Genomic DNA, 26,396 nt, shown 5'->3' on the forward strand with positions numbered 1-26,396 from the left:
ACTTCCCCGCTCCAGCCCAGAACAATGGTTCTGCGCCCGGAAAACCAAATTCGGAGGCGGCTGGGCGCGCCCGGGACTGAGCGGGACCCGGCGGACGCTGCCCCGCCCCGAAGGTCCGCACCCCGCTCCCCGCGCCCCCGGCCCGGCTCTGCCCGCTCGCGGAACACCCCCGGGACGCGGGGCCCAGCCCGCCGCAAACAATACACGCCGTCCGCGCCCCGCGCGCCCATTGGCCGGCGCCCGAGGGGGCGGCCCACGGGGCGGGGGCGGGGCACGGGCGGCGCGGGGCGGGCGGCGGTGCGCGTGCGCGGGGCGGGCCCTCGGGCGGGGGCGGCGCTTTGTGTGCGGCCGGCGGGAGCGCGGCGGCGGTGCGGGAGCGGTGGCGCCGCGGTCGGCGGGCGCGCGGCAGCATGGAGGAGCTGAGCAGCGTGGGCGAGCAGGTCTTCGCCGCGGAGTGCATCCTGAGCAAGCGGCTCCGCAAGGTGCGTACGGCCCGGGCCGCCCCGCGCCCGCCACCGCGACCCGTGCTCACGCGCTCTTCTCTCCCTGCAGGGCAAGCTGGAGTACCTGGTCAAGTGGCGCGGCTGGTCCTCCAAGTGAGTTCCGACAATGCGCGCCCGCTTCCCGCCGCGCCAGCTCCGCCTGGGGCGGCGGGGACTCGGCCGCGCCGTCGGGGCCGTCCGCGCGCGGGCGGGAAGTTCGCGGGGTCCCGCGGGCTCTCGGGGAGGGGCGGCCAGCCTGCCGGGCTGCCCTTTGTTTACAAGCCCGCGGGGAGCGGGGCAGGCGGCCTCCCCCGGAAGCCCCTCTCCGGGGCCCGGCGCCCCCGGCCGTCTGTCTCCGCGCCGGTCCGCTTCCCTCCCGCGCCCATTTGTTGCATGCGCCCCCGCCCCTCCTCAGCCCTCCCCGCGGGTCGCGAGACCCCCCCCCACTGCCCATATTTCCCCGCTGTAACCTGAGCTCTCTATTGATGGATGTAAGGCTCCTTTTTTTTTCCCCCTTGAAGGGAGGGAACTTGGCATCCCCGGAAGGGGCTCTGTTTACAGTCGCTTGCGGAGACCCGTTTCCCTTTCCTTCCCGGACCCCACTTCTCTTTCTTTGCTTTTCCCCCGGGCGCCAGCCACATTGTTAATCTTCGGGCTGCGCTTCTGTGCCCCTCGGCCTTTCCTTCCCTGCATCGTGGACGAGCCTTCCCTTCTCCCTCGCCGGCTCAGGGCCAGGGTTTGGGGGCTTCTCTCTTTGCAACTTTTCATTATTGGGATTTGTTTTCCTCCATGGGGAGACCACCGAGTCCTCCTGAGGCCCCGTGTTAATTGGGTTCAGGTGGTGGTTTCCCTTTGAGTTTGAGAATAAGGTGCTGGCTTCAAAGGCCCCAGTCTCCAAGAGCTTATCCGGGGTGTGGTGGGACCTTTTGGGACCTTGCCATGAGCAGGGATTCGGGGGAGCAGTAGGGCGACCCCTCTCCTGTTGCTGACCCACGTGGCCGGTCACTGACAGATACTTTATAATACTGTGCTCTTTGCTTTTCCAGACACAACAGCTGGGAACCAGAGGAAAATATCCTGGACCCGAGGCTGCTCCTGGCCTTCCAGAAGAAGTGAGAGGGTTAACGACCCATGTGGGAAGGGGGAGAAGGTCGGGCAGATAGTGGCCGGTCACACAGTGGTGCAGGGCAGCGCTGGCCTCCAGGGGCCTGGGCCTGGGCTGTGGTCCGAGGCCCCATAGTGTTCACGCCAGGGCCGCCCTGTGCCGTGGCAATCTGTAAAAGGTGGAGCAGGCCCTGGGATCGCAGGTGAGTGTTCCCTGCACCTTCCTTGACTGGCCAGCCCAGTGTGCAGACCTAAGGAGTAACGGAGTGAGTGCAGCTTTTGGTCTGACAGCCAGACATGCAAAATGGGTTCCTTCGTGGGAATTTCTGCCTACTTTCCTTGGCCTTTTTTGTTGGGTAATTTGCAGGCTGTAGTAATAAAAACCAGGATGGCAGGTTAGCCATGAAAACACAGGCCTGCCCTCTCCACCCTTCCAAGGGTGCCATTGAGCAAGAGAGGGCTCAAAGAGGGAACTGGAAAGCAGCACAAAGTTGTGCCTACGGTGTGTCTCTACCAAGAACAGCACGTTTATTTTCCTCCGGACTGCCAACCACGGCGCCGAGAGAGTCCCAGGGCAGCTCCTTTGCCGGTCTCAGGGGCAGGATTTGCTTCTGAAATTGTAGATGTCGTTTCTATTTTTAGGTAGGAGCCTGGGTTGAAAGAGCCTCCAGATACCCAGGAGGAAAGGGGGCGAGGGGTGAGCAGTGGATGGACCGCACCCCCACCCCAGCATGAGGGCCAGGGCGTGCTGTTGAGGGGCACACTGGTGGGGCAAAGTGTGGGGTGCTTGGCTAGACATTGCCCTGTTAATGGAGGCGGATAAGCGAGTAACTCCAAAGCTCTTGCAGCCGAGGGGTCGTTCTGGCCAGTTTGTTCTCTGGCAGCTCAAGCTGTGTCCACTTTTTTATTTTGTTTCACTGAAGCAGGATATTTTGGGCCCTCTCAGAGGGGAGACAGTGGGTAGAAAATAGAGAGGTTTTTGGCAGGGTGAGAGCAAAGGAAGTGAGCATATGTTTGCTTCGGTGGCTTCAGTGCCTTTGGAAAAGCTTTTCAGCAGTCCCAGCATCTGTTGTCTAATTCATACGCAGGTCCTTCCAGCCGACATGCTCTCTGCAAGCGTCCTGACTGCTGAGAGTCTGTGTCCTTGCCCTCATTTTTGGTCATAGCATGATAGACAAGAACTGGAGTCGGTGGATATCCCAGAGGCAGAGAAGCTGCAAAGAACCATGGGGTGATCCAGATTACATCATGGGGGACAGAACTGGGGAGCGGATGCTCTGCTTTCTGTCCTCCCAACAGACCCCACTGGAAACGGAACTGGTGGTCATCTGGGGAGGAGGGGAGGAGGGCCTTTGAGTGTAAGGTTCAGAGCCTGCGTATCTGTTAATGTCCCGTCCTTTTAGGGGACAGTTTGGAGACTGCTTTGGAGAACAAACTGTCGGGGTGTATTGATTGATTTAAGATATAACTTTCCAGGCCCCAGTGTGATGTTTGCCCATTTTGATTACTGGGAAACCCCTCAGATAGAGTGATAGCCTGAATTGCAACGGGTGGGGGGCTAGAGGCAGCTCTTTTGGCTTCATGACCCTGAATCTCGGGGGCTGAGCCCTGACCACTTCAGAATCCACCTCCAATACTTCCATCTAGAGCAGAGTCTAGGAACAGTTCTCTGTTTGTTAAAATAAACCAGAAGAGAAACGAGAGCCGGGATACCGGCTCTAGAAGGATGGGGGTGCAGGACAGTGTCCCTCAGAAGGTGAGTGTTCTGTTTGGGCCACCGGGAGCAGTGGTCCACGTCTGCCTGCCCAGGACTCTTGTTTGGAGTGAGGGGGTTGGGCCACGTGACCACAATGGCTCCTTCTAGCTGTGGCATTCTAGAATTTCCAAAGAACATTTACCTGCAGAAAGTGGTCAGGGTGAGCACAGGGTTGCCTTAAGAGAAAATTGGAGAACTGTTTGCTGGCTTTGCCTGAATTTCTGTGACTTGTCTACCCAAAGGTAAATTAAATTGATGTGAAAGTAATACCCGCACTGCAGAGACCATCTGGATCACTGCCTTGGAAATGTTATTGACAGCATATGTTTTGGCAGTGAACCCAATGATAAGCTACCACAGGCTGGGGGTATCGGGGTATTTGAAGCCACAGGACTCTTGTGTGGTGGGAGAGGGTCTGTGCATAGGGCTCCTCCCACCCTGATTGGCAATTGTCCTCAGGGAACACGAGAAGGAAGTGCAGAACCGGAAGAGAGGCAAGAGGCCCCGGGGCCGGCCAAGGAAGCACACGGTGATGTCCTCCTGTAGCAGGCACTCCAAGCTCAAGGTGGGTGGCTACTGACCAAGTTGGCTGCTTACCTTCCAGCACTTACTCAAGTCAGAGTGGAAAGCTGGGGCCGGAGGGCTGAGGGCTTTGGGGGATGGGAGTGGGGCTGGCCTTTCTGCAGAAGGCTTTCCCTGCTCAGAAGACCCTGACCTGCTGCCTGGGTAAGCCTCTGCCAGCAGGGGGCAACCACAAACCTCAGAGCCCCTCCTGCCCCTGCCCCTGCCCCTCCCGGCTGGGCCCCTGTTCTCTGCCCTGGATAGCACCATCTGTCAGCCCCAGTGGCTTATGGAGAACAGGACAGAACAAGAAGCATGCACACAGTAGGTGCTCATGGGCTTGCCAGGTCAACACAGCTAACTGGGCAGGTACATCCAGGTACACAATTAACATGCATTACAAAGTGCTCACCACAAACTGGAAGTTTGTACTTCTCATAGGTCCTTTGATTCCTTTCTCGAGCTCAGCCACTTTTTACAAAACACTCTCTTCCAGGAGGCTGTGGGCTTTGCCTAAAGTCTTGGGGGCTAGTGTACACTGGCCTCATTCTGTCTTTCAGTCTTCCTTTCAAGCAGGATGGTGGGGGCTGCGTGACTCCCGCTGACGTCAGGAGAATGTGGGGCGTTTTGTGTTGAGAGGTGGCACCAGCCAGCCCCATGGCTTGGACTCTACTCAGCCGGGGTAATGCGTTGGGGGCCACAGAAGTAGCAGCTAGACAGTGGGGCTATCCAGGCAACGAGGCCATGAGACTTCTCAGGTTTGATTTGATTGTCCCCAGTCCAAGGCAGGCTAGCTCTGTGGCAGAGAGCATGGTGTTGGCTAAACCTAAACCATACCTTTTACATCTCTGACCCAGCAGATAACAGGGAGACCCGAGAAGCATCTGGGTGCACTAGCTCAGCCTTTCGGGTGGCACCCAGCAGACGGTAGTGATTTGTGTACTGAAAGGTTCTGAAGGGGTCAGATTTGGCAGGAGGGAGACTGAAGCAGAAAGTCCCTTCACTTTAGATTACAAAGGTCGTGTGTTCCCTACTTAATTCAGATCAACCTGAGACGTGTGAATTGGGCTGCTCTGAATTTCCCTTTCCGAGTTGCCTGTTACAGAGCCTGAAGCTCAGCTTGGGTCCCCCTGGAAAGCTCATAGTGTCCAGGACATGACTGCGCATGCTTTTCCCTTCGTCGCTCTGCCTGCACTTTACAAGCCACCTGTCTTTCTTTACTCCGTTTTACTCTTAACTGCATCCCATGGAACCACGTAGGGACCTTTTCAGTCCTTTCTGGCACATGGTGGTGGGAATTTGCTCCGTCCTGGCCACCTCTCTGGTCTGGAAGGTGCTGGAGGTGCTGGTCTCAAGAAGTCTGGTGTGCCTCGGGGAACGTGTGCACCCTGGATCCCGAGAACCTGGCCACGGAAGCAGTGACACATCCCCTTTGTCTTTGCAGGAGCCCGATGCCCCCTCCAAATCCAAATCCAGCAGCTCCTCCTCCTCCTCCACGTCTTCCTCCTCCTCCTCAGATGAAGAGGATGACAGCGATCTGGATGCCAAGAGGGGCCCCCGGGGCCGTGAGACCCACCCAGTGCCTCAGAAGAAGGCCCAGATCCTGGTGGCCAAGCCCGAGCTGAAGGATCCCACCCGGAAAAAGCGGGGCCGCAAGCCCCTGCCGCCGGAGCAGAAGGCGGCCCGGAGGCCCGTGAGCCTGGCCAAGGTGCTGAAGACCGCCCGCAAGGACCTGGGGTCGCCAACCAGCAAGCTGCCCCCTCCACTCAGCGCCCCTGTGGCAGGCCTAGCTGCTCTGAAGGCCCATGCCAAGGAGGCCTGTGGCGGCCCCAGCACCATGGCCACGCCAGAGAACCTGGCCAGCCTGATGAGGGGCATGGCCAGCAGCCCCGGCCGGGGTGGCATCAGCTGGCAGAGCTCCATCGTGCACTACATGAGCCGGATGGGCCAGGGCCAGGCGCAGGCCGCCGGCAGACCGGCGCTCAAGACCCAGAGCAGCAGCAAGTGCAGCCTCGGGCTGGACCTCAAGGTGAGGACGCAGAAGGGGGAGCTGGGGATAAGCCCCCCAGGAAGTAGGGTCCCCAAGGCCCCTAGCAGTGGGGCTGGGGAGCAGAAAGCGGGGAGTGCAGGGGGGCCCCCACACGTCCACATCCACGGCAGCGGCAAAGCCCCTGCTGGGTGCCTGGGTCCTCAGCCCACCCCGACGCAGGAGCTGAGCCTCCAGGTCTTGGACTTACAGAGCGTCAAGAATGGCATGCCGGGGGTGGGGGTGGTCGCCCGCCATGTCACCAAGGGTGTCCCTGCCGCCAACCCAGCCACTGGGAAGGGTTCTGGGGGTGGCCCTACGGTGGGGAGCGGGGCCAGCGTGCCCACTGACACCAGCAAGAGTGAGAAGCTGGCCTCTAGGGTGGCAGCTCTGCCCGCCCCTGCAGGCAAGAGGGACTGTGTCAAGGGCAGCGCGGCCCCCAGTGGGCAGGAGGGCCACTCAGCCCCTGGAGAGGTGCGCAAGATGACCACGCTGTCGGAGATGAGCACCGGCGAGGAGAACAGCAGCTCCGACTCAGACCCCGACTCCGCCTCACCGCCCGGCACCGAGCACAACTTGTCTGTGTCCGTCCAGACGAGCCAGGACTGGAAGCCCACCCGCAGCCTCATCGAGCACGTCTTTGTCACCGATGTCACTGCCAACCTCATCACCGTGACAGTGAAGGAGTCCCCCACCAGCGTGGGCTTCTTCAACCTGAGACATTACTGATGCCCGCGGGCGCCTGGCTGCCCAGGTCTCGCCTGCCTCTCTCTGGTTTCTGGTTGGGTGGGCCGCACCTCAGTCCCTCTCGGGGGGCCGGGGGACCTTGTTCAGGGGCAGGTCTGGAAGGGACTTCTCCCGGACCCCGGCCCTGCCTGTGACATGAGGCAGGAGCAGTGCCTTGATGCCTTGCTGGGCCTGGCCTCGCCCTTGTTTCTACCTCTGGGCCTTTGCTTCCCCTTCGGTTCACCTCAAGTCTGAGTGACCACCTGCAGCTCCACCTGAGCATGTTTACACCGAGCCCTGATGGTGCTGTGTGAACTCTCCTCGCTGCCCTCTGGTGACAGGTGGTGGTCAACTCTCCTGCTTGGCCAGGGGCAGGAGGCTTGGTGGAGGAAGCTTCTGGTCCAGCTTGGCTGTTCCCTGCCCAGCAGTGGGGAGAGAAAGTATATTGGGGTGTTGGAGGCAAGGCCTCAGGGTACTGTTAGAGGAGAGCTTGTTTTTAGAAGATGGGGAGCGGGCCTGCCTGGTCAGAACCCCGCCTCAGTGCAGTACCCGAGCTGTGCAGGGGGAGGGCTGTCCCACCCCTGACCACTGAGCAGTGTGGCCTTATTGTAAAAGGATAGGTGCTGGCAGCTGCAGGAGGGTGGAGACCCCCAAAGAGGTTGGTTTCTGTGCCTGTAAACTGGTTCAGATTCACAGCTGCAGCCCCAAAAGCTGACCCAGAATTCGGCATGGCCTGGGCACACAGGCTGGTCCTGGGCTGTTTCACTCAGACCCTCCAAGTTTGGGGGACAGGAGAAGGGTGTCTCTCCACTGCCAGCCTGTGCAAAGACCGCATAGTCCCGACCCTGACCCCGCCAACCGCCCCCAGGACTCTGGAAGGCGTGGGTGCAAGCCAGTGCTGCCTTCCAGCTGTTGTGCAGCTGTTTGCTGAAGGAAGTTCCCACCCCCAGCCGCCTCTGCCCAGGTGGATGGACACCACCTTTCCCTGACAATCCCCCCACCTCTGGGGGTTCTGTGTTCTTCCCAGCAGAGAAGCTGTATATCCAAACCATTGGGGAAGTAGGACAAAATCTGAGCAGCCCACCTGGCAGGGCACCCCCAAAAGGCCAAATCTGGTCACCCCCAGGTGGCTGGGGCTGGGAGCTGCCGTGTGTGGTTCCTGACCATCGTCAGAATTGTGTTACCAGCTTGTTGGAGAGGTAGGGCAGTGAGTGGGTTCACTGGGTCTCTGTGATGCCAAAAAGAAATGTGGAAATGTGGGGGGACTTTGTTACTTGAGTTACTGTTTAAAGTCAGCCGGCGGATGTGGGGGAGGCTCAGCCTTTATCGCCCTGTCTGCCTGGGCTGCCGGGGAGAGCCCAGACTCAATGCAGGTCCTGAGGGGCGGGCCTGCCAGAGCTCCAGGGCCCCCAGACCCTCACTCTCCACACCAAATGGGAAGAGATGGCCTTTGTGTAGCCAAATCAACTTTGACAGTGTGCCTTTGGGGACAAACACGTCAAGGGAGGGGCATCCAAGACCAGCTTTCAGGGCTTGGATGTGATAGCCTCGCCTGCTAGGGCAGGAATGGTGCCACCCTGGCACACCTGAGGGTCGAGAGTCCAGAACCAGGCAAAAACTGGCAAGTGGGCAGCAAAGGCAAGAGTCACCTCGCCATTGCCCTAGTAGGGGAAGGAAAAGTTCCAACTTACTGCACAGTGGGCCACTGACACAGCCTCCCACCAGTCCCCTAACACCCAGATGGCCCTGGGTGTGACTGGAGGGGTTCCTCTGGGCTGCCGCCCCCTCAGAAGAGGTGACAACCTTCAACTCTTGTAGCTGCTTTCCTGCCCAGCACCGTGCTGCCTTGAGGCTGCAGACCCACCCAGCAGCAGCCCTGCTCCCCACCCAAGTCTTTGAGGTGACCCTGGCTTCCTCAGGCTGTTGGACGGATGTGTGTCTGGGCTGACCTGACATCTCAGCGGCCAAGTCTCCAAATCCCTATCTGGTGCCTTTTGTTTCACCAGCTACTTAAACCCCAAAGTGTGTACCTGCAAACGCCTTCTTCAGAGCCACTTTGCTTTCTTGCTGTGTTATTTCTTGGTGTTTATGTCTCCAAGTAGTCCATGTTCAGAAGGGCATGTGTGTGTGTGCACATGCACTCGTGCAAGTGGACAGCTTCACTGCAGAGCTGGATGGGCCGATGCTCAGAGTTGGCCGTCGTATTTCCCAATAAATGAAAGTAGTGCTTATTGCTGGGGTGTGGGTGTGGCCAGGCATCAGTCACACACCTGACCTGAGACTCAGTTTCTTTATGCCACAGGGTTTCTTATCTGAGCTGCATCACAATGGATGTGAAATGGGTGTTTTCATCCTGTCACATCTTTCTGTTTGTGTCCGTAATGGATAGAAGTGGCCAGTCTGTCCTCTTTAGAGAGTTTGGCATATTTTTATATATATTTTTGGTACCAAAAAGAGTGTTCCGTGTTTTGGTTACACTCAAAATTCTAGCCTAAAGGGCTTGGGGCCTGGAGGTCTCGAGGGGTCTGGGGGAGGGCCAGAGCTTTGGACCAGCGCCAATCACTAGCTTGATTTGTTTTTCAATTAAAAAAGATAAAGCCAAGTCATTCCTGTATGCCACTTCTACTTGCTTTAAACTGGCTATTTGCTTTCTTAAAAGAGAACAAAAATGGATATGTTAAAGCCCTGGAAAACTTAAGGTCTCTGTTGAAACAGGACAGCAGCCTAGGCCCCATATTCCATCAGGACCAACCAACCAGCCAGCAGAAGGAGCCCCTTCCTGCAGGAAGCCCACATGGTTTGGGGGAAAGGGGTGGGAAGAGGGGAGAGGTAGTGCTAGATAACCGATTTTTGCTCAAGTGCATCTAAAGATTCTGTGGATTTTTCTAGTATTTTGGGGAAAACTAACACTAGCAATAGGTTGCAGGATTTGGGGGGTTTTTTAGACTGATTAATTTATTTTGCAGGGGAATCATATTAGCAAATGGTGTCAGAAGGGTTTTGTCTTGTTAACTTTTAGTAGATCAATAAATTTTTCTTTTTTAATTTGCCAACCTGGTGTATGTGGTAATGCCTAGAAACAGTCTTCATGTCCCTTCAGGCAAAATACTCGAGTACACGGAATCGTGGGACACAAAGTCAGGCTTTGGGAAAGCCTCCATGCCACTTTGCTGGGGTGCAAAAAATGGCATTTCTAAGCAAAGCATTGAGGTTGATTAGAACAGTGCCCAGAACAGTGGTTCACAAAAGGGTGACTTGGCACCCCAGGGGCACCTGACAAGGTATGGAGATAACTGGTTGTCACCTGGTGGGGGTGGAGGGTGGCAGAGGTGAATGTGGCCTCTGCCCAGGGATGCTGCTATATCCAATGAATTGAGATCTCTCCTAGAAGCTGACACTTTACATTAACAAAACAAAATCTTCCAACACCCCCAAACTTGCAAAGATACTGTTGGAAAGCTGCTCAACCTCTTGAATGCCCACGTGGTAACCCTTGAGAAGGACAACAATGAAATGCCAGGGAAGTTGCTATGGAGCGCGAGAAGATTTAAGTCGGTAGATGGTGCTACCCTAACCCCATGGCCCATGAGAGAGGATGTGCCTATTATGTAACATTCCCTGGTCCTTTAAGGCTTGCCTTACCCTCGGCAGGAGTGCATTCATAGATCACAGCTTCCAGGGAAAAGCAGGCTCCGTTTGAAGTGAAGAGAACCTGGCCTAGATGTCCACCTCCAGCTGCTGAAAGGCTCGTTGGACCAAAGGCCTGAATATTTTAGTTCAGGAGGAGTTCCCACTGCACGTGGAATGACTACCCCCAGCCCTACCCCCTCCAAAAAAGGCCTGCAAATCTGAAATCAGTTTCTTGAAGGGAGAGCTGCTGATGTCTTGTGTTGCACCTAGGGAAGCTAGAGCTGTTTTGGAGAAGATGGCCAGGGACGACCCTAGCCGTCCTGTGCTCTGGCTTTTTGAAAGTGGCACAAAGGGGTGGAAAGGGCCGGGAAAAGCGGGCTAGTGGAGCAGGTCCCGGCCAGCAGCTTTTGAAGCAGCTCGTTGTGCAGGGCCTTGCCCAGAGGGGGGCTGGCCTGGACCCACACTAGCCTTTGTTAGTTTCTGCGCTGCTGATCTGATGGCCTAATCTACTGCCGTCCCAGAAAAATGGGCTGGGCTGCCAAGGGGCCAAACACTGCCAGAGGGCCTGGCCCACGGCCTCCTTGAAGCTCAGCCCCATGCCACCCAGTCCAGTCCCAGGGTGCCTGGTACATGCATGGCTCCCGTGACTGTGAATGCCACCACCTGGCCACCTCCACCCTCGCGGCTGGAAGGTCTGGCCGCAGAGAAGGCGCAGAAGGGGTGCCCACGGTGACCCCCTGCAGCATGGTTTAGAGTGAGGAGATGAGGCTCTCCCTGCGGCTGCACTGCTCGCTCCTGGAGAGGGTGGGAGCCAGGAAGTGGGACTGAGGCCATCGCCTCTAGAGGGCGCGCGCGTCCCGCGAAGTTCGGGCCGCTGGCACTTGGGACGCGATGGGAGGTGAGACATTCACCTGGGGCTCCGAGCTGCCCCGGGGAACCGAAATGCACGGCTCGCACCTTCACTGCTCCGACGTGTTCCCAGCAGCCTCCGTTTCTGGAGTCTCAGAAAGAGAGCGTCGGACCCAGCCCTTATCTTCTTTTCCTGTGAACAGGCGCCCAAGGCTGGACGCCGTGGAGCCCCGCCAAGCAGGGAGCTGCCCCCATCTCGGCCCCATTCGGGCCTGGAGGACTTTTTGATGAGAAGAGGAAATCTGAGTATGAGCCGCCCGAAGTGCCGCCGCGGCAGGCCTGCTCGCCGTCGGGTCTCCTGCTGCGCACAGGGCCTCGGCAAGGATCAAAGGGATGAGATCCACCCCGACGCCTTCCGCAGAGCCATAAAGACTCCAGTTCCACCGTGTGTTTGCGGGGCCAGCCTACGCGCTCGAGGCGGCCGCACGAGCCGCCCCTGCGCGAGCGACGCGGGGCAACCAGCTGGGCCCCGAGACGTCACCGCGGGCCCAGGCCTCCACACCCGGTCCCTTCACCGGGGAGTCTACCCAGAGAACGGAACCCGTGGAACAAGTTCCTGGGCAAAGCAGAGGTTGGTAGTGGCCAGCCAACGGGAACCAGAGGGCAGAGTCGGCGCCCCCTCCCCCGTCATGTCCCTAGGCGTGAGCCCACGCCGCTGCCCCAACACACCGGAGCGGACCCGGGAGGGAGTCGCGCGGAGCGGCAGGGCCACGGCTTGGGGGCTGGCCGCCCGCGGCGACCTCCCCAGGCCGCCCCATTCCACCCTCCACCCCCGACTCTGCCCGCGCCAGGAGCAGGGCCCTCACGTCTGAAGGGCACCCCACGCTCCGTGACCCGCTGCCCCGCTCCGGGGCGCAGGGCCGCTCCCTGCCTCCACAGATCACAGAACTGGCGGGAGGAGGCGGGTAGGGTTCCACCAAGGGCTGGGTCACCGACTCGTTGGCCAAGAGCTGGAGATGCGCGGAGCAACGCGTACCCACGCCCCTCCCTGCGGGCTCCGCCAGTGCCCCTAGACCCCGGCTTCTCCGCGGGGCAGCGTCCGCGGGGGCTATGGGAGTGGAAGTGGGGTCAATGCGATGGCCGCCTTGGGGGTCTCAAAGGCGGCGCTCTTGTGCCAGCTTCACGCCCCCGCCCCCCACTGCTGCAAAGTCCGCATCCAGAAAGGGCTCGGAGCCCCGACCCCGGCTCTGTGCTGCGCTCTTCCCCGACCGCGCCTCACCCAGCACTGGGGTTTCTGCCCCCCAGCCCGGGGACCGAGAGGCTGTGGGGCTGGCAAGGCGGGGCGGCTGGGTGGTGCGCGGCTGTGCTGCGGCCGCTCCGGGCTCACTAATCACATCAGCGCGCTCTGCGCCGGCTCGGAGCAGCCAGTTGCCTAGCAATGCCCGCGAATTCAATTCCTCAATCAATAGGCGCGAGGCGCTGCATTTCGGGGAGCTGGCCAGTCTGGTGGGTCTGGGGGCGGGTCCCACGACAGACCTGGGGAGCAAGCCTGGAACGGCCGGGGAGCACGGCTGCGAGGCGTCCGGGCCTCAGGGCCAGCGATGTAGAGCCTGGGGGTGGGGACAGCAGCGGGAGCCGCGCCAGAAGAAAGGGGAGCCCGGAGGTCGCGCCCATACTCCCGGATGCCCAAGTTCTGCCCGAGTCCCAGAGAACTGCCGCCGGTAGGTGAGGAAGGCCACCTCCGCCCCCGGACCCCGGGAGGCTAAGGAGAGCCCTGCCCCCAGTCGGAGTTCCCTCGGTTGGGGAAGGGCCTTTGCAGGGGGAATCCTCCCCGGCCCCAGGGGCGAGACTGGGGGTCTGGGGTGGGCAAGGAGAGAGGAGGGAGGGGTCCTCTCCTCTTGCGGAGCCACTTCCCTCTGCCTGGGAGGGGATGGGGGACGAATAAAATCGACACACTTCTCTATTTACAAAGTATATATTTAAACACATAAAAAGCTGTATTGGATACAGACATTCACGACCGCATAAGATAGGTACCGAAGCTTCACTCTCGAGCTGAGGCGGAGATCGATTCGAGATTTGTACAAATCTTAGAATTAAATAAACCTAACACGCGCACATCCCGCGCGGTCGCAGATTCCCGGCCACGCGGCCCCTGCCCACCCCACCCCCCAGGTCAGCGTCGCAAGAGGAGCGAAAGAGACACACGCACGACCACGGACAGACTGCGGGACAGAGGGGCGGGGTGGAGGGAGGGTGGGGGCAAAACCAGGCTGGCGAGGAGGGTCGGGAAGGGGCGAGACCAGCCCTGAGGAAGGGACATAGAAGGGACGGAGGGAAGCGGGCAGCGAGGTAAAGACACGTGTCCCGGAGTGAGGTGCCGTCCACTCCGTAACAGACTTGTCCTTTCAATGAAGTTTCATCTGAAAATAGCGTCGACATTTAAATAGATACAGGTCGGTCAACGGCGCTTCTTTATACAAAGTCTAAAATACCAGTTTTACAAATGTGAGCAGATAAAAATTCCCATTCCAGGGGCTTCTCTTTATAGTCTCAACTTGTTATTCAAAAACAATCTCGCAGTACACTGTTTCCCTCTTCTTTACCCTTTCTTTAAACGCAAGAAAGTCTGGCGGAGAGAGGGAGCTGCCGAGCGGAAGGTGGGAACACCGGCAGGCGGAGGAGGGTGAGCTGGGGGTCCCGCCCTGCACCCCCCGCGGAGAGGCGCCCCTCGCGGGCCCGCGGTCTGTGCTTCCTCCAGCGCTCGGGGCCCGCGCGCCCTCCCCTCGACCAGCGGTGGGAAGTTGGATCTTCGCTGGCCCTTTAAGGGCGGGGGAGGGCGGCGAGTCCGCAGGATCGGTCCTCGAAAGGACGCGGGTGGGGGGGGGGGCAGATTTGTGCTTTCGAGTCAAGAGGGGTGCGCGTTCTGCGTCCTTGGGGCGCAGCGTGGTCGCGGGGCGGGGGCGTCCCGGGACCCTCCGCCGCGCACGGCTTCCCCCGCCGCGGCGTCTCCTCTGCAACTCCCGCTCCTCCCTCCCGCTTTGGCGGAGTTTGAACGTGGAGTTCAAATAGAGAACACTCCGCGAATCGAAAAGGCCTATAAATTATAGCTTTTGCTTTTAAGAAGGGGGAAAAAAAAGGAAAAAGCAAAAATTCTGATGCGCATTCTTGGCTGAAAACCTCACCTCGCCCCTCCTTCCCCTCGCCCGCCTGAGCTGCCGGCTGCGATCCTGCCCGGCTCTGTGCCCCGAGCCCAGATCCTGCCCGCGGGCCAGCCAGGCCGCGACCAGGGCCTGGGTGCGAAGCCCCCGCTCCCAGCCGCGCCGCCGCGCCGCCCCCCGTGGGTCTCGCAGGGTGGGCCCGTCTGGCCGCTCGTCCGTCCGAGAGCTGGCGGCCCGCCCTCCCTGGGGGAGGGCGGCTAGTCCGACTCTTCCTGGGGGGCGGGGGCCACTGTCTCTTCTCTCGGCGAAGCTAGAGAAACGCGAAAAAGAAAAGTCCACCCCCAAACGCTTTTCTTGTAAAACAACGACTGTCTCAAACTCCGGGCACTGACATGCAATCTTCCCAATTTATCCTGGCATTTCGGGAATGTAAACAGATTCGCTGGATTTCTTTTCTTTCTGTGGAGTAAGGAAAGGAATCGAGGGAACTGGGAGATTTTATCCACATTACATACACACATCTGACCTGCGTGTGTAACACACACATCTCCATAAAGTGCATTTCCTGCTGAGGTCCTGGGTGGGGGGGAATCCGCTGCGCCCCACCCACCCGCCCGCAACTTTTGACCTTCAACATCACAAAGAAGTTATTCAAGTTAATACTTTTCCCAAAAAAACGGACTTCTTAATCTTAAAAGAAAAAAAGAAAAAAAGAAAAAAGGACTGACCCCACCCCCTCTTTTCCTGATTGGGGAGCCAACCTTTTGTTGGCCTGGCTGGCCAATGGGGAGAGAGAAAAAATCCAGGTCCTGCCTTGGTTCGAAGGGTCTGCCAAGGGGCTGTGGGAAAAGGGAGGAGGGGTGAGGTGGGCAGGCGGAGCCCCTCCAGACACCATCAGAGGCCTTGTACCCAGGTCCCCGACCTTCCAACTGCCCTGGGTGGCTGCGGGGCCCGCCCTGCCCGGACTCAGCCTGTCTGCTCCCAACTAATCCACACTGAGTCTCTCTCTTTCCTTGTTTAAATAAAACAACTTCAAGAGTTGAAATATATATATTTAGATATTTTTTCTTAAATAACATATTTACATCTAATAGAAAATATAACTCTAGAGATAATCTTTCCAACCAAAACTGAGGGGGTGGAGGGAGGGATGAAGGGGCCGGGGTGTGTGAAGGTAGGGACAGCCAGCCAGAAGGTCGCCCCCCACCCAGAAATCAAAAGCATTATGCCAAGTTTGCGCTCTCTCTCTCTTGCTCTCTCTCTCTCCTGCTCTCTCGTCCTGGGATCCCCCACCCAGCAATTATCTTTTCTCTTTAAAAAAGCCTTGGTCCGTGTTACTTTCCTTAATGGTGACGGTTAAAAAGTTTGAGGTCACATCGGTGACCACCACCTTCTCCAGGTTGGTCAGAGAGGGACTCCAGGATTCCTCCTCCGGGTCCCCCAGGATTCTGGCCACTGGGATCCTGGCGATGAGGGAGGGCCTTCCGCCCTGGGCCCCCATGTCCCGATACAAGCTCCCCACAGGGCCGGGGGTGCCAGAGCCATGCCGGACGCGGGGGCCACCAGGGTCCAGGGTACCCTGCCCTTTGGCCTCCAAGAAGGTGGCCCTGTGCTTTATGACCCTGGCTGGAAAGGTGTCCACGGCCAGCTTGCCCGTGGCCTCAGCAGGGCTAGGGCTGGCCACTCCGCACTGGGCAAGGTCCGAATCCTGCCTTCGGGCCAGCTGGATCACGCTGTGGCCAGCGGGGAACTTTCCTGTCCCGGAAGGGGTGTCGTCCAGCTTCCTGCCCTTGAGGTAATCTCCGAGGCCATCGCCGGGTTCTCCCAAGGGCCTCTGCGAGGAGTCCAGGAGCTCCTTCCGGGGCTTGGGGCCTCGCTTCTTGGAGCTGTCGCCGGGGGAGCTGGTCTTGTCCTCTGTGCGGTTGGCGCCCCGCTCCCGCTCCCGGTCCCTCTCGCGTTCTCTCTCCCTCTCGCGCTCCCGGTCCCGCTCCCGCTCGCGGTCCCGGTCCCGGTCCCGGTCCCGAGGGGGCTCCACTCGGCAGGTGCCGCCGGTGCTCCCGCTGCTTCCTGGTGGGGACAGACCCATGTTCCGAAGACCCTCCCGGGCCCGGGAAGTAGAGGCCAGGTCCTGGGGTGAGCGGCCAGGATAGGGGATCCGGATGCCCCGTGCCGAATCACTTCGAAACTCGTAAGTTTTGGCCTTTGCCTTTGCCTGGGCCTGCAGGAGAGAAGGCGGAATCAAGAGCCGACCAGGGAGGGCCCTGCCCACCCCTCCCTGAACCTCTCCTCCAGCCAGGGCCTCCCTGCTTCGCCCTCGGATGCCTTGGAATTTCTATACGGGTAGGGGTGAGGTTTAGGGGTGACAGTCTGGGGAAAAGGGTAGAGGATTTGTCTGCAAGCAGCCATTTGCTGTAAGCACACATGTGTTTGTGTATGTGGATGGGCTGGGAGGCGGGATATTCTAGTGGGCTAAGCCCCTCCCCCCAAGACACTCCTTAGTACTGTCACTTACCAGGTGACAGCCCGTCTGAGGATTTCCTCCTAGATTAAAATAGGCGAAGTGTGTGGACACCCCACTGGTTCACAAGCCCTCAGGGACCCCTTCCCACAGACTGACACAGCAACACTGCTGCCCACCATTGGACACTGCCATCCTACCTTGAGGAGGAAGGTTTTGGGTTTGGGTCCCCGCTTTTTGGGGCCATAGAGCTCCATCTCTCGTTCCCTGGAGAAAGGGGGGAGGGAGAAAAGCGGGTGTGAATGAAGAAACCCAGAGGGACTACAATCCAGGCTAGACAGAAGCCACCCTCCGTGTTCCTAAGTGAGAAGCTGAGGCTTGGGAGGGCCTGTACCTTTCCTCAAAGGCTGCGAGCAGGCGGGCATCCAGGATGTTTTCCTCGGGTTCCCATGTGCTGTACCTAGAAGGAACCAGGAGGAAGTGGGCGTCAGTCCCAGGAACAGGGAAAGAGCAGTGGGTGTGTGTATCTGTCTCTAAACTTTTCTTGTTGCATTGTATTGTATTTCAATGTACAGGAAAAAAAGAGGAAGAAAGAAATCTCCCGAATAACAGTCTGGGATTAACTGCATATAACCTACTTACTTCTGCGACCAGCCCTTCCATTTCACGAGGTATTCCATGCGTCCCTGCGGATGCAAAGGGGAAAACGTGTGTGCACGGGGAGAAATGCATGACGAGAACACAAGAAATACATGCAAAAAATGCATGCACCAAATGAATGCGCGAAACCCCATCGCGAATGGCACGCGCCCGCTGCATCACCCCCTGCACGAAACGCTGCACAAAGTGCATGCACCGGTATTCATACCCCCACCCCGCCCCCAACCCATGCAATCTGTGCATCGCTGCAAGTCTAAGGAAAGCGCTAGGGCTCAGAGCCGCCGCCGCCGCCACGGCCGCGGCCGCTGCTGGGACCTGGGGGAAGGGAAGCAGGGCTGCAGCAGGGGGAGGGAACCCGGGCCGGGAGTGGAGGGTTCGGCAGGCCTCGGCCCAAGGCCCGGGGGCACCTACTTTCCGTATGCGCCGCTTCAGGAGGGCTTCGGCCGCGAACACCCGCTCCCCCACCGCCGAAAGCTCCATGTTGACTCGCCGCTTCCCCCCTTGGCCGCTTCCAGGAGCAGAAAAGCAGCAGCCAGCGCACAACAGACCATAATACTCTCCCGCTGACGTCAGTTCTCCTCCCCCTCCCGCGCGCTTGCTCCCTCCCTGCCCCCTCCCGCGCTCTTCTCCCCCACCCCTCCCCGCGCTTCCTCCGGCCCCACGTGTTGCTAACGTCGTTGCTAAAGCCGAGCGGCCGGGGCCTGCTCCCCTGCGTGCTCATTGGGGGAGCCACGGGCCACGCCCCTCTCCCTTTCTCCCCCGCGTTGCTACGTGACCCGCGTTCCAATCGCCAGGGGGCGGAGTCCGAGGCCACTACGGAGACCAAGCTCGAGGGGGTGGGGAGCCGCCGCCGGAAGTGACGCCATGAGAAGGGCGGGCCTAGCCGCTGTCAGTCTGCGGGGCTTGGCGAGGGGGCTGTCCACCGTCTGTCTTCACCGGGGCCCCTCCCCCGCCGCCAAGTTATCCCTCCGGTGCTCAGCGTCCCCGCAGCTCTCGCTGGGACCCCCGCAGCGGTGTCAGCTAGGCCCCGCCCCCTCGGCAGACCCCGGCCCGCCCCACCCCCACAGCCCAGACTCGCGCCCTCCCCTCCCCCGCTGCCTCCCGCGCCGCACAATGCACAATGCACAGGTGCTGGGGAGCTGCGGGCCGCGCCCGAACCCCAAGAACCGGCAACGCGCCCCTCCTCGCCGCTCCCCCTCCCGGACCCCTCCCTCGGAGTCGTGTACCGACCCTCGGTCTCCATGGCAACGGCCTCCCCCGCCACAGCCAGCCCCATCCCGCTCACAAATCAATGTGCCTGTGTCTCGGTCTCCTGTCGCGCAGCCCTGCCCTCGGCCACCCTCCGGGCCCTGAGAGCCGGGCTGGGCTCAATCTCTCTAGCTCAGAAGCTGAATGCAGACCCAGTGGGCACCCGCTGTTCCCTCCCTAGCCTACCCGCGTCCCGGAACCCCGTGAGGGACGTCGCGCGTCTCCTTCTTACTGTCCCCCGACCCGTTCCTGATGGCTGCAGCCACCTGCCCCTAACACCAGCACGCGCTGCTCTTCCCGGCCAGGCCCCGACCTGGAGTGTTGCCAGCCTCATCTCAGCTGCCCCCTGCTCCGTGCCTGCGTGTGTTGGGGGATGGCAAGGAAGAACCCCCAAAGGCAGAGCCTGGAGTTCGACAGGGGTTTGGGGCCTGAAGCTGGGGGCACGGTCCGCTCCCCCCGACCCCTGCGGAGTCTGTGCCGCGCACTTCCTGTCCTTAGCTCTTCCCGACGTGCGCTGCAGAGACTCCACGAGAAAATTTGGAGTGGGAAGTGGTATGGACGTCGTGGGGTCTGGCAGGGGTTGAGGGAGAGGGGCTCACGAGCGAAGATGGCGGGGTCCAGGAAAGGGGGCGACGGCCGAGCGGCGGAGCCCTCGTGTGTACGCGCGCGTGCACACACACACACACACACACACACACACACACACACACACACGCTGTTGCTCAGCTCTAGGTGACCTGTGGCTGGGGCGGCGGCGGGGACAGAAGCCCAAGTCTGGGCCCAGCTTTCCACTACCCTTTTCTCTTACCGCCCAAGCTGCAAGTCACAGCACCCACTCCTTGGTTAAAACGTCGATTTAGTTAAAACATCGATGAATTGGACTGGAAGCGCTTTCCCTTGCCGAGAGATGGGGTGAGAGAAAGAAAAGAGAGAGAGAAGGCGAGCCAGGGAGTCTGACTCCAAAGGGCAATAAGCCCAGAGCGGAAAACTGGCCTCCTGTCCAAAGTTAGGTGCGCGGCGGGCGGCGAGCTCGGCGCGATCGTGGGCGCGCGGGACAGGCGCAGCTCCAGGCCCACCTTCCCTCCCGCCCCCGCCCCCGCCCCTGCCCCTGGAAACGCGGGCTTGCAGTTTGAGGTCTTGCTGCCAAACTTTACAAGGTGGGCGCTGAGTGAACAGTCTCATCTCTCTAGGCGTTTTGCTTAACGAACAGAGAGTGGGCGACGCCCAGATCGCCCCTGCGACTCGCGCGGGCCGCCTGCGAGAGGCCGCCGACGGCCGCGTCCTTAATCATAAAAAGTCATTCCCGGTAACAAATAGTTTCGTTGGCCGGTGCCAGCGATACAGCTGTTTTTGTTTAAGCTTAAATACTTTCCAACAGTTTGGGCAGTAAAAATAAAGTCGGCCTCAGCTGCCTATAAGTGTCTGGTTTCCCCGCCCAGAGAAAGCCCACCCTCCGCCCTGGGCCCAGGTCTCTGGGCACGCCCCGCCCGCCCCCTCTTGGAGTCCTCCGCTCGCCGTGGGCGACGACTGCCCGGCTGCCCCAGCCGCTCACCGGCCGCGAGAGCTCCTTGGCCGGCTCCAGGGCCACCTTGGAGGCAGGAGGGAGGGCGCCTGCCCGAAGTGGCGGGAGCAGCGGACCCGCCTGGCCTCCCGCCCTCCCCGCCTCACGCCTCGCAACGTCCCCTGCGCGGGCAGTGAGTGGTGGAGACCTCCAGATAGGGTTTCTGGAGCCCTGTCCCCGGGAGTTGTGTTTGCGCTGGGTGTCTTCACAGACCCGGAGTTTGCAAGAGGCGTGCAGAGGTCGATGGTTTCAGTTTCACGCTGAAAGTTAGCCCTGCGCCTCCGTCCCGAAAGCTTCTCTTCTTCTTTTTTTTTTTCCTTCCTCCCTTCCCTCCTTCTTTCTTCCCTCTTTTTTTTTCTCTTTTTCTTCTTTGCCTAAATGCCCCTCCAAAGCTTGAAGTGGGGGTAATGAAAACCCTGGCGCCACTGTGCATGGCCCTCTTCTCTGGATGGGTATTTAGGGTTTGGGGTCGTTTCTTGTTGATTGCCCACTGCATTTTTCTCCCTGTTGTCTGGTGGTGAAATCACTTGTTCTGAACAAAATTATCGCTTGCGAGGTGTCTGAGTTTGCAAACGTCGGGATTCCTGAAGAACCCATAGCAAAAGTAGAATTAGACTCAAAAGGAAATTCGAAGTATAGGGTAATCTGAGAACAATCAGACCAAACCCTGTTCTTGTCGGCAGCAGGCAGCAAACTCAGTTCCCGCAAAGGAAAGCAACTCCAACCCGGGGGTGGGGTGGAGGTCTCACCAGTGCCTGGCGCCCATTGCCAGCAGTCTTCGAGAGAGCAGGGCTGAAGAGACTGGGGAAATGAGTCACAGAGTGACCTCAACTCCCTGAGAGAGTTTGGAGACTGACAAGTCACAGCCTGAGAAATGGGCTTGTGATCAGGTGGGACCCAGACCTGGGGTCTCCCTGGTGGGCACTGAGGATGCCTGTACATGCTGGGACAGGGAGCTAGCGTGGGGATGGTAGAGGCATAGAGTAGGGACCAGTAATTTCAAACTGGCCAGCGGTGGTATTGAATTAGAAACCAAGGGAAGGAGGATCCCCAATCCCTACCTTTCTTATTGAACCCCCTTCCTCCATCTCTCAATGCTACACAACCCCCTTCTTTCCTCCACACAACCTCCACAAAATTGATTTTCTCCTTCAGAGTTGGGTAATTGCTTTTACCACATGCAACCCTGGAGTAAACAAAACAAAGTTTCAAAGAACAAGAACCCTCTGCTCTTAATCCCCGTAGTCCTGGGCTGTGGCTGTCAGGTTCGAGTGCGCCTCCTCTGCAGTAAATAAGGTAACTGCTTCCTATTACTTTAGCCCCATATGGCTGCAATTTGAGTGTCTTTGGAGACAGTGCGTGTGTTAGGGTGGGGGGCAAGGGGGGAGTGAAAGTGGAAATCAAATGCTCTCAGATCGCATTTTTATGAAGGAAATTGTCAGCTATTCTCTTAGCAGCCTTCCCTCCACTGCTGGCTCTCAAGAAGAGCTGCCCTGGTTCTTTGTTTACAGAAATGCAGGCACACGCCCACCTCCAGACACCTGCTTCCCGAACCTCTAGGTCTCTTGCCCATTCTGCACTCATTTTGGTGACCTGGGCGCATGGTCTGACTTCTCTTCCCAACAAAGGATCTCCAGCCTGCTCCTGACACTTGGGAGCCAGCCCGAGCCTTCAGCCCCAGTCTCTGGAAGGTGCCTAGACTCTGTGCTTTTCGCCTCTGCCTCATTTGAGCCTGGAGGTTGCCCAGGGCCTCCTTAGGCCTCCTGTGCCTTATGCTGGCTCTCAGTCCCCAAAGGAAGGGAGGCAGGAGGCTGGTGTCCTACAAGGGGAGGAAAGAGGAGGGGCAGCTGGGGCAAGGCACTTGGCTCCTGGGTCGCCAGCCAGACCAGCAAGCCCCAGCGCGTCCTCTAGCTTGAGGGTGAGGCTGGGCCTCAGCTCATTCCTTGGGAGCTTTTCAACTCCAAGGCTTGGCGGTCGTCAGACCTGCCTGGTCTTGGCTGCAGAAGCTGGCATATTTGGAACCTAACCGTTTGCCTCGGGTGTGACAGCAGGGACAGCTGTGAAGTAAGCTCCTGGAGCTCCTAGGTGTGCCCGACTGTGCAGCAGCCACAGTCCAGTGGCTTACCTTCTGCAGCCCCAGAGTCCAACAGTGTCCTCCAGCTCTGCCTCACCCACGCTGAGTCAGGCCCCGCACCTGTGGGACCCTGATTGCCTCTATGGGGAAGCCACAGGGGTGACGCAGTGCCCTGCAAAAAGGTCGTAAGTTCTGGGCCTGGTCAGTGTCCAGTGTACGGAGACTGGAGGCGAGACTGCTGAGGTCTAGCCTGGGCTCCATCCTCTAGTTATCCCCTGGAGCAAGAAGTTCCTACTGCCCCTGTCATTTTTCTCCTTCCCAGTAGACTCTCAGACCATCCTTGTTGGAGACACAATAGAACAAGCTGCAAAGGTTAAGATGGGGCTGTTCTGTTACCATAATTTCCCACAAGCCTGCGTACTCTCTAGAAGCCATATAACCCTGGACTTCAGCCCCCTGAAATCACAGGAATTGAAAACAAGCTCCCTTCCTTCCCCTCCACAGAAGGAATGAAGGTCCCTCAGAGGCAAGCAACATTTGTTGAGCAGTTGTCTGGCACCTGCATTATCCCATTAAAATTCACAACCAGGTAAGATCAATTTCATTAACCCCATTTTAAAGGCAATGGAACTGAGGCACAGTGAGGCCAAGTAACTTGCCCAGGGCCACACAGCAAGGGTATTGCATGACAAGTCCTAAGTCTGAATCTAATACTCCATAGTAGGGACTTTGGTCCCTCTGGACATTTCAGTTCTTTCAGGGCTTAAAATAATTCAAGGTAAGAAAGGTTGATGGAGCCTCTGGAATGGCCAGAGAGGAAGCCAGGGGTCTCATTGCCAGAATCGGCAACTTGGTTCCGCTAAGGAGGGATACTGCTGTGAGCCATTAGCCAAAACAGATGAGACTGGACTGGCAGAGTTAGGGGAGGGGATCTAGGGGCCCAGATGACCTGACTGGAAGTTGGATGTTGGTGAGAGTCTTTGATTTTCCTTCATCATAGAGCACAAAGGCTAAACTTGGGTTCCAGGATCCCCTTACTAGCTGTGTGTCCTTGTGCAAGTTCCTAACCACTCTGCTTCAGCTCCTATAACTATATAAAAAAGGCGATATTAACATGCTTACCCCACAGGGTGGATGCAATATTCAGTGGGATGTCACCTATATCACACTGTTACATACAGGCAAATGCTAAATAAATGTTATTACTGTTACAGTTGTAGCTATTATAGATGTTCTGGGACGAGATAGAGCTAATGGGACCCAGCGGGTCTGGTTTGGGTGACTTTCCTCCGGGAACCCAGTGTCATCCTGAGTTGTCCCAACTTCCCACAAGGGGCACCCACGAATTGGAAGCCGGGTGCTCACGGACCCTCCCTGGGAAGCCAACTGTGTGCGCCTCAGTCTAGACACGCCCCTTTGGGGCGTCTACTCCGCGACGCTTCCCACCAGGTAGGTTCGTGGTCAAAACGCACTCGCGACCCCTCGCAGTGCGGAGGCACAGCGCACTGCTGTGCCTAGAGGCAGGGGCACGCGCAGAGCGCTGGTGCCGGCACGCATGCGCTGCGGGGTGGGTCCCCCAAATCCTCTCCGGGAAGGCTGCCTGTTATAGTTTCCGAAATTCGGCTCCGGAACCTGGAGGCGCCCTGGACACCGGGGCTGTGGGGAGGGGTGCATGGGGAGTTGGCTCCAATATGGGCAGGAGACAGAACGGTGCGCCCCTGCCCCGGCGCCCGTCTGGCGGGGTGGAAGGGATCCGGGAACGGGTAGGTCCAGAGCTCCATTTCCGTCGTCACTATAGAAAAGGCTCATACTGGAAGGCTTAGGCACAGCAGAGTGACACTGAGAGAAGATTGGAGGGCGGCGGGATGCAGGGCCAGAGCAGCCTGAGAGGTTAAGGCCTTGGAGCCCTCTGTACCACACCCCCTGGCCTGGGATGCCAAGGCGCGCAGACTGATGCTGCGTTGTCGCTGGCCCCTCTGTCTCGACCCATTAACGGCAGCCTGTGATTCAAGATGACCCAGGTGGAGAGTTTGACCCTGGATTCTATCTGCACAGAGAGAGCACTGGCCCCGCGGTTAACAGGCCCTGTCCGTGTGCTTCCCGTCTCCTCCCGGGACGCTTCCCTTCAGGAAGGCCGGGAGCACGCTCCCTGCCACGGAAAGACACCAGGCGAGGCAGAGCCAGGACTGGTGACATCAGGGCCTGCGCTTAGAGAGCTCGCCGGGTTTCCTGGAGCTCGAGAATTGGCACTTTGGCTGGTCGCTGGTCGCCACCTAGGCCTTTCCACCCCCTAGACACCCCCACCCCCAAGTCTCTCCCCACCCCAGGGAAGCTACAGGGGCTCTCCGTCTGGCGCTTCACGTTCTCACTTCGTACCCCGCCCCCAAGCGGAAGAAATTGAAGTGACTTTTTGCTGGGACTTGGGGGACCCCAAGTCAGTTCCAGACTGTAGGTCCCTCAGCCAGTGCCACTTCATCGCGAGGTCGTTCCACGCTGAGAAGAGCCAAAGCAGCCTCTCCTTTTCGAAGTCGGAGAAACCAAGGAGCAAGAGCCTGCTAGGTCATTCAAGGACGCACAAGTCGGGGGAGGCGAGTCGGGGGCTCCTCCGAAGAGCCTCGGGGAGCAGAGGCATCTGCCCGCCCGTTCGCCCTCAGCAGGAATGGGCAAAGTAAGGCCTGCGGTTGGCAGGCGGAAACCCAAGGGTCAGACGTTTGGGATTCTACGGAGAAAATGCAACGGTGCCCAGGCGGTGTCTGGCTGTTGCCTCTGATGGACCTCGGAACCTCGAAGTCCTCGGTTCTCATCAGTGCCTTTCTTGGCATCCCCTTGGACGGGGCTTCCACGATGAGCCCCGAGCCTGTGCCCCAGGAGGGGGCGCTGTCCAGGACGCGACGAAGACTGGCGGGCGTCGAGGCTGCACAGCCAGAACGCGCCAGCTCCGCGCACGCCCAGAAGCCGCGTTGCCGGTTCCGGGGCTGCCGGAAAGCGCGCGGCCAGCGGCAGTTCCGTCCCCGCGCAAGCGCCTCACTGCCCCGGCGAGACCCGGGTCTCTCTGGCCACCCTCGGCCGCCGAGTGGCTTAGCCTCCAGGGGGAGGGGCGCAGACGGTCACTCTGGCCGGGACACCCTCGCCAGAGAGCCGGGACGTCTTTCCTCACTGCAGATGAAAGCTCAGATCGGCTTCCCCATCCTTCTCCAGGAAATCAAATTCAGGGAACGTGGTACCGTATTTACCCGCACAACTTCCTCCCTTGACATTTTGGACTCTCGAAGTTGGGGCAGAAGTAATTATGCAAACATCTGGGGCTGTCCTGCGCCGCTACCCGGCACCGTTCTTATTCATCTTGAAAGCCGCACTCCCTCATTTACATAATAATGGCTTATCTAGAATAACACAGCAATCAGAGGCAAATTAATTTTCTTTTCTTCAGCTAGTCCTAGAGACCCTGAAAATAAGCTTACAGTAGGAAAAACTGATTTTGCAGAGAGTATGGGGCTCTTGACCAGGACCAGGAGGAGACGATGTTTAAAGTAGTGGAAATGTGATGTTCAGGCTTTCTGCTATTTTTCCAGTTTCAACCTTGGAATTTAGATACCTTTTGGCCAAACAGGCAAAGAGCTGAGCTGCCATAAAAGCCCCTGAAGACACTCTGTGGAGCGCCCCATTTCTTGTGGGAGGTTCAGTGGCCTGGGAAATGGGGAAAGCATGGACTGTGTCAGGGCGAGGGTACTGGAGGTAGACGGAAGGAATCCTGGGTGGGAAGAGGGGAGCCGGCGGCCCGGTGTGGATTCAGGAGGTATCTGGCTGACCAGCTCCCCAGGCCTCTGGTTGTGGACCCTCCAAGACTCAGTTCCCCACCCTTAGGATAGAGAGGAAGCATGTCCTTGCTCTGGGATAGTTGCCCTGGCTACCGAGGCAGCAGAAGTCTTTGCATTCAAAGCAGAAAAAAGGGCGTGTGGGTGGTGGTAAGGGCATTATGTGGAGGAAACATCTTTTATACATTAAAAAATCTTTTTGATTTTTTTTTAATATAAGAGGAGTGGGAGGGAGAATTCCACAAATACAGTAAATGAATTTGTACCAGAATTATAATTGCGGGG

General features: G+C 58.7%; 2 protein-coding genes and 1 long non-coding RNA gene across 3 annotated transcripts; 2 read left to right on the forward strand and 1 right to left on the reverse strand.

The window, feature by feature from the left end:
* Positions 1 to 336: 336 nt before the first annotated feature.
* Positions 337 to 9,707, forward strand: CBX2 (chromobox 2). The gene is made up of 5 exons (XM_036997596.2): positions 337 to 482; positions 553 to 596; positions 1,529 to 1,594; positions 3,802 to 3,907; positions 5,348 to 9,707. Exons 1-5 carry the CDS (start codon positions 411 to 413, stop codon positions 6,656 to 6,658), a joined length of 1,599 nt encoding a protein of 532 aa, XP_036853491.1. The 5' UTR covers positions 337 to 410; the 3' UTR covers positions 6,659 to 9,707.
* A 5,627-nt stretch (positions 9,708 to 15,334) lies between these two features.
* CBX8 (chromobox 8) lies at positions 15,335 to 18,001 on the reverse strand. The gene is made up of 5 exons (XM_017646317.3): positions 17,825 to 18,001; positions 17,396 to 17,439; positions 17,148 to 17,213; positions 16,954 to 17,020; positions 15,335 to 16,513 (listed from the first exon to the last, which is right to left on the reverse strand). Exons 1-5 carry the CDS (start codon positions 17,891 to 17,893, stop codon positions 15,596 to 15,598), a joined length of 1,164 nt encoding a protein of 387 aa, XP_017501806.1. The 5' UTR covers positions 17,894 to 18,001; the 3' UTR covers positions 15,335 to 15,595.
* A 3,416-nt stretch (positions 18,002 to 21,417) lies between these two features.
* LOC140848783 (uncharacterized) lies at positions 21,418 to 23,729 on the forward strand. Its single transcript, XR_012129902.1, has 3 exons — positions 21,418 to 21,518; positions 22,801 to 22,885; positions 23,630 to 23,729. It is a non-coding gene; the product is annotated as an uncharacterized lncRNA (long non-coding RNA).
* Positions 23,730 to 26,396: the final 2,667 nt, after the last annotated feature.

This window comes from Manis javanica, chromosome 4 (assembly GCF_040802235.1).
Source record: "Manis javanica isolate MJ-LG chromosome 4, MJ_LKY, whole genome shotgun sequence".
NCBI lineage: Eukaryota > Metazoa > Chordata > Mammalia > Pholidota > Manidae > Manis > Manis javanica.

What these genes read in the sequence shown, in the direction of transcription:
- CBX2 (XM_036997596.2), top strand. Translation starts at nt 411, where the DNA reads ATGGAGGAGCTGAGCAGCGTGGGCGAGCAGGTCTTCGCCGCGGAGTGC. An exon ending in TGAGCAAGCGGCTCCGCAAG is followed by an intron (nt 483 to 552) that starts GTGCGTACGGCC and finishes CTCTCCCTGCAG; the next exon opens with GGCAAGCTGGAGTACCTGGT. An exon ending in TGGCGCGGCTGGTCCTCCAA is followed by an intron (nt 597 to 1,528) that starts GTGAGTTCCGAC and finishes TTGCTTTTCCAG; the next exon opens with ACACAACAGCTGGGAACCAG.
- CBX8 (XM_017646317.3), bottom strand. Translation starts at nt 17,893, where the DNA reads ATGGAGCTTTCGGCGGTGGGGGAGCGGGTGTTCGCGGCCGAAGCCCTC. An exon ending in CTCGCAGCCTTTGAGGAAAG is followed by an intron (nt 17,021 to 17,147) that starts GTACAGGCCCTC and finishes CCCTTTCTCCAG; the next exon opens with GGAACGAGAGATGGAGCTCT. An exon ending in CCAAAACCTTCCTCCTCAAG is followed by an intron (nt 16,514 to 16,953) that starts GTAGGATGGCAG and finishes TCTCTCCTGCAG; the next exon opens with GCCCAGGCAAAGGCAAAGGC.